The sequence below is a fragment of the Anarhichas minor genome, unplaced genomic scaffold (genome assembly GCF_050575085.1).
Source record: "Anarhichas minor isolate MPS153535 unplaced genomic scaffold, ASM5057508v1 ptg000007l, whole genome shotgun sequence".
Lineage (NCBI taxonomy): Eukaryota > Metazoa > Chordata > Actinopteri > Perciformes > Anarhichadidae > Anarhichas > Anarhichas minor.
The window spans coordinates 2,737,906-2,750,359 of NW_027466453.1; the positions used below are offsets into that span (position 1 = coordinate 2,737,906).

A 12,454-nucleotide genomic window follows, 5' to 3' on the forward strand; every position below is an offset into this window, starting at 1 on the left:
CAGTGGAAGTTAATATTAATATTAATATTATCAATGAAAACTAATCACTTTATTTGTACAGGCGATGGTTCTCGCTACTCTTGCTGTCTTTGTTTTTATTTGACCAAAACTTTTGAAAGTGAGACCTCGGTCTCAATGGATTGTGTCTAAATAAAGGTTAATAATAATAGAGCTGGAAATAGTGATTAATAACTGAATAGTAAATTTGTTTTAAAGTAAATGTCTTATCACTTAATTTTCTTCTCAGAGTACACCAGAATGCTACATTTTAAAGCTCATATTTAAAATACAATTCTTGGAGGCGAGCGATTTGGCTCCCCCCAGCTGCGCGTTCTCGTCAGGAGAAGTCTCTACAGGCGAGCGCCAGCGCGAGCACTACTCCTCCAAGACCTGTTTGAGAGGAGAACTTTGGCGGAGATTCTGCAGCCAAAGAGCTGATATCAGATCAGCCTGACCTCACAATCAGACAGCAGACTAGCGGGAAAGGGAAGCAGTACATGCGAAGCTTCTGTACTGTACACCAGACAGGTTTGGCTAGTTGGATGACGTCATGCTAATAACTTATTTCGCTTTTTTTAAACAACGGGGACAGATCCAGCACGGACAGTTAGGGAGTGAGGGATGAGGAGGTAAGGAAACATGAGAACACCAGGACACACATGGAGAACTCTGTCAAGCTACATATTAGGCAAAGTGAACATCTTTTCTTCTACATAGTTGTCCTCAGTCTCATCTGCTTAACTTGGTCATGGAGGCATCAACATGTAATAGAGATGGTAAATTAACAGTGAAAACTCATCATAGCTTAATTTAACATCAGTATTCATAATTACACTTCATGTTTACTTCTCCTGATCTTTACCTCTTATAACAAGGTCCATAGGGGCATCTCAATAAATAAACATGTTATATTATATTATATAATATAAGTGTTATTTACTGCTTTTTGTTCGTGTTGGAATAAATGTTAAATATTTAACTGCAAAGTAGTAATGCGTGTTTGATACTTTAATTTTTTTGCATTAAATCATTCTGGGATGTTTGCTGAAATTGATAGGATGGACCTACCTAGAAAATTTTCCACCAGCCGCCACTGCTGAGGGGATTCACTCTTCTATCACCCACTCCGCAACAATGTCGAGAGAGGCTCTACGTTATTGTTTTTGTCGTCGACGGGCACACCCGCAGCAGCGAAATCAAACGCGTTCGGCTGCAGCCTGTACGATGAAGGCCGAACGCAGTTCGACATTCACGTTAAAAGCAAATGTTTCACTCACAATGTCCTCTAAAGTACAAAAAAACCCAAAACAACATGAAGCATCTCAGTCATTGAGTTGTAAACACACGAACGTGACATTTAAGTGCAAGTTCCTTTCATGAATGTCAACCATGTAGAACAAGCACACCCCGCCCAGCAACGGGGGTCCCTCACGTGAAATGGCTATAGGCATCACAAAATGGCGAGTAGAGCTGGGAGGGGGAGGTGGCGCAACACAGCCGAGGAAAAGCTGGTGAAGACTCTGTGAACAGGCTCCAGTTGGTCGGGAGATTACGTAGCCTGTCCAGGAAATACAACTCATTTCATACTTTATTAAAAAGTGTCATGTAGGGTCCGGTATCAACACAGGCCTCTGAGCTGCCCCCCCCTCCGCTGAATAACATATGAATACTTCTCTTAATGTAACGTTACGCTATATCAGCGGGCGGGTCTTCTCGCGGTAATAACGTCACAAAACGGACAGTGAGGTGGAAGCCGAGTATGTTTAATTTATTTAAAAAAAATAAAAATAAAGGAAAAAAGTCCCCGTAGTTACATAACGGCCGAGGCTGACTCTCTTCCATCTCCTCAAAATGGAGATCTCGCCGCTGCAAAATGGAGGAATACCGCACAAGCTGCAGGCGCGGTCAGAGTAGAACAGAGCCTGAACTTTGACCCATACTGTTGCACCCCCCCTCCCCCTCTTTTACCATAAATTAATTCCAGACCTGAGGCCCCCCCCCCCTCCCTTGCTCTCTAACATGTCATGTTAAATCTTGAAAAAAAATCTCCCTTTCTTTCGTACAGCTTTAGGCTAAACGTACATCTTTTTCTATGATAACGTCTCATTAAAGAGGGACAAAACTTTCTATTCTGTATGCATGTCTGTCATATTCTACACATGCACAAGGTGTATGTTGCTGAAACAGTCTGTAAATCCACAAGCAGCATCCATCCATATCATCAGGTGTTTTTAAATTATTATTTTTTTAATTTTAAGAAACTGTAAATGAAAGAATCATGTAATGTAAAGCAGTAACAATAAGTTAGTGGAAGTACAGAAAATATAAGGGAAGGTTATTCATGGTTCCCACACACACACACACACACACACACACATATATATATATATAAATATTGCATAATTATGTGAGTGCCTTTGCACATAGCATCCAAGCTGTCAGGCCGCTCCGCAGTGCTCACGGTAGCATCGTTATTAAATTTTGATTGGACAAGATTCACCCTTAAGTAGGGTTTAGTGGACCAATGAGACCACAGCGAGTGAGGGAGACGACCTTTCCCCTATAAATCTGGGCCAATCAGGGAGTGCTGACAGCTATCATGGGAGCACCGCTCCCTCTCGCCTCTCTTACCTCTGCTCTGCTGTGCCACCGAAAAGGCTGCAACACAACACACACTTGTGTTGGGAGGTGTGGATTGTCTCTTGTTTTTAAGGAGAAGGTGCAGGAGCTGAATGAAATGGAAGCAACGTAGCGGGGCCCTGATTGGCTGATAGTGGCGTAAGGTAGTTACAACGGGCCCCAGTGCATGCTAGTTACAAGTTATGAAGCACGCGCACACACACACACACACACCCACACACACACACACACACACACACACACACACACATGTGTTACTCAGGCTTTTGGACCGGGAAAGTAAAGAGGTCAAAGAGAAAAGCTTTCTGGACTAGTTACCATATACTGTATTGTTTCGTCGCATGATCAAATAGAGACTTGACATTGGACAGCATCAACATGCATATTACCCAGCAGTCCTCATTGCTTATCTGTATAGGACACGAATACCAAAGAAAACATTCATTTAATTGAACAGTTAAAAAAAAAAAAAAGTTAACTATATTTTATTTGGAGAATAAGTATATCAGTTTTGTTGGAGACTTTACTTATTATTTTTAAAGTGAATGCAAGGAAATGTGTATTAAATTATCAACAACATGACAGGAAGTGGTCGGGTTTCACAGGGGAAAGAGACAGAGGGATGTATGGCTGGATGCGCTGTAACCTCGTCTTTTTACTCCACATCTACTGGCTGTGACATTGGCTGTCAGACGTCACTAATTCGCCACTTCCTCGCACTGTGCGATTGAAAAAAACACACTTGCCATTTTCCCTAAGAGTTGTTTGTCACACTCGTGCATTTCCACATATATTTTACAGCTGGCAGTACGCTCTCTCTCTCCGCCGCACAGGTCAGCCATCATGGAATCTGTCTCTGTCTCTTCACCACCACGGTCATGGCGGTGGTGATGGTTGGAAGGAGTCAGCGGGGGGAGCTGTGGAGGTATTTTAGCTGATGGGCAGGACCGGTAGCTGGGATTAGACGATAGGAGGATTTGGTGCGCTCGCTGGCTGAAGGTCCCCACTTGTTCCTTTCATGCTGGCTAGGTAGCTCTTATGAAATATTTAACCCCCCCTCCTGCACTTTTGTGCTCTTCCGGCGTGCAGCCAGCGTTGGCTCCGGGTTTGTAACGGCAGCAGGTGATGGCTATATTGTACACGTGTGTTTCATGTGCCTCGCTAAACAGTAGTTACAGATGTGGACAGAGCAGTAAAAAAATCCCCATCATTTACTTTTAACTGCCTCTTAAATGGACAGTTTTCCACCATGTCCGGTTTTAAAAAGGACGTTTCGGTGTTTTTGGGAAACATGCGTTCTTACCACGGTTGGACAAGATAAGAAGACTGATGACGTTGTAATCAGTAGGAACCGTTTGTATGCACTTGGTTCTGTTTTTGCTCGGTGTCAGAGGGTCAGGATTCTGACCTCCTTTAAATCACGGAGGAGTAAAGGGATTCTTAAACATTGTACAAATTCTCCGCTACTCAAGCTCATCTGCGTTTTCAAAGTATCTAACTATGTACGCACGTGTACTTGACTCAGCGCGGGAAAATAGCAGTTAATACCTGCCATCTGGGCTGCAAGCGCTCTGCTGGGAAAGGAGTCAGTCAAACATGCCTTTTTTTTATGGCATTGAAAATTCCCAGTGGGAGTAAAATACTGCCCACACACACACGTAATCCCTCAATCTGTCTCCGTCCTTAAAGCAGATTAACTAGTAACTGATAGAGATCGCCATGAAACTTCCCCAGTTGATTACTTGCATGAAGACAATTATCTTTTGTATTACAAGTTTTTTTCTGAAATGTTATTTTAAATATGCAAACTAGGCATAATCTTATTAGATATGTGCCAATTTACTTACATTGAGGTGAGGTTATGAATGATGAATGAACAAACACCTCTGTAAAAACCTTCAGAATATCGAGAGGAATGAAACTGTAAAGTTTGGTGTCTGTAAGAGCTGCTGAAGAGAGTTCTGGATAACAAGTGTTCTGAAAAGTTATGTTTGAATATGCAAATGATGCATTATCTAATGAGAAATTTTAGTGAATTTAGGAGAAATCCTCACACATGCCTGAAGTGTGGATGAATGGAGATGTTTATCGGAGAGTCAGTAAACGACAGCAGACGGTAGGGCTAGGCGGTATGACCAAAAATGCATATCACGGTATTTTGTAAGATTCCGGCGGTTTCACGGTATGTCACGGTATTTTTTTTTGCGCGTTAAAGCATTAATTAATTAACGCCGAAAAGAACCTGCCGGTCAACCGGCCAACGAGTGGTGAACAGCTGTTTGTGTGGAGTGTCTTCCGCTCCGTCACTTCCTGTTTCCTTCACCTACATTCCCCTGGGTCCTAAGTCCCTCCCCGTCCAGCTTCTTATCACCCTCTATGTACCAACGTACATTTATAACAAATACCACACATATTACGGTAATCAGCGTTGCATATGTGTCTGACCAAAATACCTTTTGTTGTTCAGTCTTTATTCATCCTGCATCGCTCTTTTCTGTTCTTTAATGTAACGTTACTGGCGCAATAGAGCCTCTCCCAGCTGGATTAGTCCCACAGTAGCACCCAGACTGGAAGTGTAATTAGCAATTAGCTCCACATCTCCGGTGTCGCTGTAGTAATGAGTGTGTGGTGTATCCCTCTGCTCATCATTAGGTAGAGGAGGAGTCTCTTTCATAGGGAACCTGTTGGTGTGACCCGACGGTGGCCGTGACTTAACCTAGAAGGACACGTATATTCTAGTTTTTGAAGTATGAAGAGCTGAACATTTTAGCTATGGAAGTGTAAAGTGAAACCCCCTCACACACACACAATGACATGCCTCGCTGTGTTCCCAGGGCTCCTTCTGTCTGGTCTGAAGAGCTCTAACCCGTGGCCTTTGACCCCTCCTCGAGGCAAAGCCTTTCTCTCCTCCTCCTCCTCCTCTGAAGACCTCACTCTTTTCATTCTCTTGGCTTCTTTTCTGTCTTCCCCTCATTCTCTCCACTCCCTTTGTTTGGCTGGAGGCCAGAGTGGAGCATGGATTTAATACCTTCACAGCTGAGGAAACATCAACAGCTCCAGCTTTTTTTTTTTTTTAAACGGTTGCCTTTTTAAACTGTTTTCAAGCTTCTCTGACGACTCGTTTCCATCTTTGCACACAATGAGTCGGGGATGAGGGGTCTAGATTCTTAGATAGATTTCAAATGGAACATGTTGACAATCAAACTCTCCCAATTGTACTCAGCTTTGTTGTCATGTTAGGATTATGTACAATTAATCCATGGAGTCCATTCAACGGTGCAATAATAAGTGTCTGTTTAACATTTAGCTCAGGGTGACAGATGGTGGGAGACCCAACGAGGCGGGTCGCCACCATGTTCAATGCCACCAAAGATGTTCAAAATGATAAAAAAAAAAAAAGACGACAGATGAGTGAAGGAGCACGTAAGCAAATGCGAAGCATGTTGTCCATCCGCCTGTCCATTCTTCATCTCCGCCCGCCCATTCCTGACCTGTTGCCATGGTTTCAGCCAATGGGAGGGGCCGTGGGGTGGCAGGCGGCGGCGGTAGGGGTCAAGCTAGTTCACTATTGGTTGCTTGATGGGGGTGGGGGGCACTAGAGAGGATAATGGGTGGTGGGTAAGGTGGGATGATGACTGTTTTCTTGTGTTGGGTAGAAGTTATCAGGTGTGGAAAACAAGTCTGTTTGGCAGGTTGGGTGGAGCTAGTGATGATAGAAAAGCATTGATCACTGATCAAAAGACATTTCTTTTGGGGGGGGGGGGGGGGTGTCAGGTATTTTGGACGCACAAAAGACTATTCATCTGTGTCGGAGCCTCCTGGGGGGTTTTGGGGGCAGGGTTTTAGCCTGGGAGGTGGAGATGGGGGGGGGGGGGTTGCTTGTTGTTTGGGTTTTGGGCCCATTGATGCTCAGCTGGGTGGGGTGCGGGGGTCGGATAAAGGGCAGTAAAGATGGAGTGCTGCACTGATGCGAGCAGCGTCGGGAAGAGGGCCACGGGTCAAAGGTGCAGCAGTGATGCAACAGATGGAGAAACAAAATAGTCCCTATGTAGGGATGGGTGTTAAGATCTGTTACACAGTCTGATTCTGGAGAATCCACTCGTTTCTAAGCATTTTATGTGAAAATAGTCATGCTTACATTTCACATGCACTACCTTCAGTCAGACAACTTAGTTTTGCCAAAGATTAAGGCCAACGATTATTGAAAAGGCAGAATCAATAATAAAACCACAAGTGATAAAAATCCCTTTGTCACCGAGCAATACCCAAGCATGAGAGTCCTCGTGGGGGAGGAGGGTCATCGCTGTGGACAAGGGCTTTAAGGAACAGTGAAGGACGAGATTTCTGTGGAATAACCAAACCAGCTCACACACGGAAACAAAAACCGATGCAAGCGATGATTCCTAGCAAAAGTACAGGATTAAGATTCCCTCGCACACATGCACGACCGCCCGCCTTCCACTCGGCGGGCTACCCTTCCCCCACCGAGTGCGTGGGTGGTTGCACAGGATGCTGTCCCGCTACTCGCTGTTGGTTCACTGGTTTTTCTCCAACAACTGGAGCTCAAGCCCCATAATGGCGGACTATAGCAGTTGGGGGCGGGTGAGGGGGCGTTGGTTGAAGTAGACGGGGAAACCCCGTTGGCCCCGCCACCCACTTACCTGCGACACGTTTAAGTTGTCACGTGAGAATTGGAATCCGTACAGGCAGCCAAGAACAGGATGTGTTCGAGTGGTTGATCTGGGATCAGAGAGATGGCGGTACAGATGGTGGAGGGATATCAGGATCCTCATGGGCGACGCGGCGGGGTGATACAAGAGGTGTGTGTATATATATATATATATATATATATATATATGTATGTATGTATGTATGTATGTATGTATGTATGTATGTATGTGTGTGTGTGTGTGTGTGTGTGTGTGTGTGTGTGTGTGTGTGTGTGTGTATGTGTATATATATATATATATAATTATTATTCTCAGTTTTCAAATTTAACTGGATGGATTATAAATAATACATAGAAATACATAAATAAATTTCAAGTACAATAAGGGCTGGATTAAAGAATAACTGACATAACAGAAAGCTTTTCAAAAATGTGCATCTTTAAAATAAAGTAATTCATTTTAGAAACATTTATTTCACTGAATTGTCCTGCAGCTTTAAATTCAGTTCATTCAGGTGTGAAGTGAAATATTTTTGTCATCTAAAAAGAGAAATCAGTGAGCATGGACTTGATGTGTGGTTATTAAACCACTTGTTTCAGCTCTATTCTCTCTATTAACATCATTGTTGAACAGTGAACTAATGTGTTAGGATTCTGATCATTTTGGGCTCTTAGGTTTATTTTCTGTGTCTTCATTTCAGATGTGAGTGGATACGTTTATTCAAAAGAGTTGTGCTTTGCCTCGTAGTGCGCTTCATTTGCCGCTTTTATCAATAGTTACGGTTATGAGACATGCTGGTTTTAACTGCCTGTGGGAAGAATTAACATATAAGATTCTGTTCATTTTTGCTTATAAATTATATTCTCTCTGAACACGTTTCTCTTTTTGGAGAACGTCATGTGAGATAACTTCTCTGATCGGCGCAATTTTCCTGCTCTTCATTCTATTTCCTTGTCTCAGCCCAGTGTGACATGGTGTGTGTAAATCTCACTCGAGTCAGGAAACGTGTCAGAATGCCCATATTTGATTGGCTGAGCTGCATCACATGATGTGATTTACAACGCATTGGTCGGTGTGTTTCCTGCACCGCTGAACAAGTGCTGTAACGGCTGAATAAGATGCGCCGGTTAAAGTATAAACTCGCTTTCAAGTATGTATATTTCCAAATGATCTATCGGTTTGAGATTCTGGGTCCGGATGCAACTGCGTTTGGGTCCGGATCCGGACTGCGGTCCGCCAGTTGGGGACCCCTGGTGTAGAGGAACAAACCAACAGTGATGTTTACATTCACAGTAATATTCCACTATTACTTCAATATATTCCGACGGAACCGCAGATTCCGCTTCGCTATTCCAATTCAGGCCCTATTCTGAATGGGGCGTTGTCTGATTAAGGAACATTTCTTCAGACTTGCATACAGCACATTCAGAACAGGCGTCTCGGTTGGTATTCTAACGGCAGTTCATGGTCAGCTCTTTGGGTTGTACTCAAACCAACTAGACGACAGTTTGCAGAGATGCATGGCCAAAAGGAAAGCACACATTTCTGATCAGGAAGGAGACACACACCTACGTCTAATGAAAGACTACCAACACGTTTTTGTAATGTGTCCCTTTTACAAGAAGGTGGTTGAAGGATTGAAAAAAAAAAAAGGCTATGGCTGCTCGGTTGAACAAGTCCGCCACGGCAGACGATATAATGTGAGTGTACACGGCTGCATGTCAACGTGAATATTGGTGGAATATGAGTTTCCATTAGCCATGTAAACGGCTCAGTAGGGATATCGTCTGCACCTTTACAAAATGGGGCCAGCAAACCCTGGCCGACCCTGACCGTGGATGTGTTGATGTGTAAGTTTATTAGCTGGAAACCCTGATCACTGAAGTGCTGCACTCCTTTTTAGTCACCATCGATGCCAGGATGCAGTGAGTACGACGTCCCGCTTCGCCCAAGGTGTCTGCCTCAAGACTGAGAATTGTGTTTTCTGATGTTTTGTGAGTTTACCGTGTGTACGTGGTGGTCAAAGGTCAAAGTCACTGTGGCCTCACGGCGTGCCGTCCTCATGATGTCTCGGGAACGCCTTGATCCTTGGACGTCCACTTGGATTCGGAAGGACTTGGATAAACTGATTTAGAATCTGGTCGTCAAAGGTCACTGTGACTTGACGAAACACTTTTTTTGGCAATGGTAATTCTAGTTGCTGGTGGAACTTTCTGCATCTTTGTACCAGAAATAAGTGTATAGTTTCAGTTGCTAAAGGAAAAGGCATAAGTGGATGTATCCCATCAGATTGAAACAGTACGTAACCAGGGATGGTCCAGTCTGGTGTGAAAATGCCGTACAATTGTTGCTTTTCTGGACCGCTAACATGTATCGCTTGTATCATTTTCCTAACAAACAAAGATAACCCCCCCCAAAAAAGACCCCAAAATTGGACTTGTGTTCAGTGCCCCTGTATCACTTTTAACTCCTTCTTCTCTCCACAGGACCAGGAAACTGCAGATCAGAAACATTCCACCTCACCTGCAGTGGGAGGTTAGTTCCTATTTCCTCTTTCTTTCCTTTTTTTTTTTTCTTGCTGTGGATCATCTAGTCTGTTACTGTGACTTCACACTGCCAGCAACCGCATCACGTTCCAGCCTGGGCTCGTTCCCAGGGCGCCTAGAATACAGAGGTTTTGTCCCGGATCCTCGGCATCCGATACCGACTCATAGGCCTCATACGCATCCAGGCCTTCAACTAACTCTAATGTGAACCTAATGTACTGTATTAGAGGCTCGGAGCCACGGATGTAGTACAAAGACGAGCGGGATGCATAACACAGGACTTTCATCCAGGAGACCGTCATTTGTGTTTCGTGTGAAACCAAAAATCAACGTTGGCGTAACCCTCTGAGCCCCATCTAATCTTCAGGTTTTCATCTTTCCGACGGTTATCGAACACATCACGTGTGACGAACGCTTCCGTCAGAAAATGCGACCGAAACTAAGCTTACAATTGTGAGATTTCATCAAAAAGATTTTATTCTACATGTCTCATTTACAATTCCGCCCCAAATAGACTGTTGACTCTAAACGGATCCTGTAAAAACAACATCACATTCTGAGCTGCTCAGTGCAACGAGGAAGCAATGGTTGACTCGGCTGAGACCAACAGTCACGTGACAACAATTCTGTGAAACTTTGACTGAACTGCAGTCAGAGCTCAGAGGGTTCATCTGAATCAGAGTGGAATTCAGACTTTTGGTTTGTTTTCTACTCAGTCTGGTTCAGTTTTACAATGCCCACATTTATAGTTGACCAAATTAAAACCAATCATGCGCTGAGTGAGCCTATTCATCTTTTTTTATCGTCCAGTTTCTCACTATTTTTGTGGACTTTTCTCAGAATATTCTGTATGTTTTCTTTAGGCCCAGAGCAACCCAAACCACCCTTTACTAACCTCAACCAAGTATATCTCGTTGCCTTAAACCCAAGTGCAACTGTGTACCTAGTGCGCTAACACCAAGAGGTCCTGACCCAACGTCCGTGTGACAAGTTGGGAATTCCTACCCAACAATTAGTGAAATGAGTTACGTTTGTGTACCAGCTCTAAAAAAAGAAACTAAAGAAAGTTTGAAAGCTGACCTCACTGTAAATATTTGCACCACTTGAGGCGTGTGTTTGTATGCATGCGGGTCATATTTGCCTCGACTGTGAATCTTTCATCACATTTGATGGCTCACACCAAATAAAACTAAAAATCGCAGCTCAGCATGGGAACGAAGCTGCAGGTCGATTGTAATAGAATCCCAGCGATTCAGAATTGAACGTGAACTAATAGTCATGTATTGATCGACTCGTGGCTAACCGTTTTAATCTCCGGCCTATTGATCTTTGAGTAATTGCTGCCGTTATGTTCTCTAGGTAATACCAACTATAGTCATATTTAACCAGGAAGCTGATCACCAAAGGGTTCACATTGCAGGACACAAAATCACATGAATCCAGTGTAAAGGGCCTTACATCAGGGGCTCTGAACCTGCACTTCTTCTGATTGTTAAAGAAAATATCCGAGGACCCCCTTCCCAAATAAATGAGTGAAAAAAAATGACATAACATGACCAAAAAAAAGGAGAGTAAATAACCTGGGCTGTGATTATTGACCAATAGCAAATATTACCCTCACCATCACTACCTGCCACCATGAGCCCAGATTAAATGTATTCAGGGTCGTATTTTATCACCGCACACATCAGAGCTTTTGACCACGCAGGTTGGTCTCCCACACCTTATTCATAAAGTGGGAAAAAGAATAAAAAGATCAACTTTCAGCTAACAGAGGCAAAACAGCTGATCATGAGATGACGTGTCGTGATATTCAATCGTAAATGGCCATTAAGATTATACTTTGTTTGAATTCATGTTTATTTATTTAAATTCTCGTGCACATTTAGATATAAAAATAACTAGCTTTGGAAAGTACCAAAAGAAATATTTTTTAGAGTTTAATCCAATCATTTGGCAGTCGGTGGCACACACACACACACACACACACACACACACACACACACACACACACACACACACACATACACACACACTAATAAAGCATTCCACTGAAAGGACAAGCTGAACGCCTGAGCTTGCAAACGTGCACAGCAGCTACAGCAGCATTATGCACAGCGCTGTAGATATGGAAGCAACGACGCATTTAAATGCTTCAATATTTGACGTTGAATAGCATCTCTCCCGGCTGATGTTCCAAACCAAAATTCATCTCATTTACCCGGAATAAAGCTGTGAGACACCCGGTGTTCAGAACAGCACGACTCCTCGTTGTTTCCCTCCCACTGTTAATCTGTTGACTCGTCAAACACGACTGAATGCAGAAGATGGGAATGTGGGCCGATCAATAAGCTCCATGTGTGTGTGTGTGTGTGTGTGTGTGTGTGTGTGTGTGTGTGTGTGTGTGTGTGTGTGTGTGTGTGTGTGTGTGTGTGTGTGTGTGTGTGTGTGTGTGTGTGCGTGTGCGCGTGCGCGTGCGTGTCTTATTGTTTTGTGAGGATGTCGCACGCGGCCTGCCTCCTCTGGCAAGCGAGTGTGTGTGTGTGTGTCAGACTGCCTCCCTCTCCTCCTCCGTCTCTCCGCTGCTCTGATCCCATC

At 43.8% G+C, this 12,454-nt stretch overlaps 1 protein-coding gene across 1 annotated transcript in view; it reads left to right on the forward strand.

Annotated features, from left to right (window-relative positions):
* igf2bp1 (insulin-like growth factor 2 mRNA binding protein 1) overlaps window positions 1-12,454 on the forward strand; it is a 51,303-nt gene that overhangs the window by 25,095 nt on the left and 13,754 nt on the right. Inside the window, exon 3 of the mRNA XM_076080034.1 lies at window positions 9,797-9,845. Coding sequence (XP_075936149.1) covers window positions 9,797-9,845 — 49 coding nt within the window. The remainder of the gene's footprint in view (window positions 1-9,796; window positions 9,846-12,454) is intronic.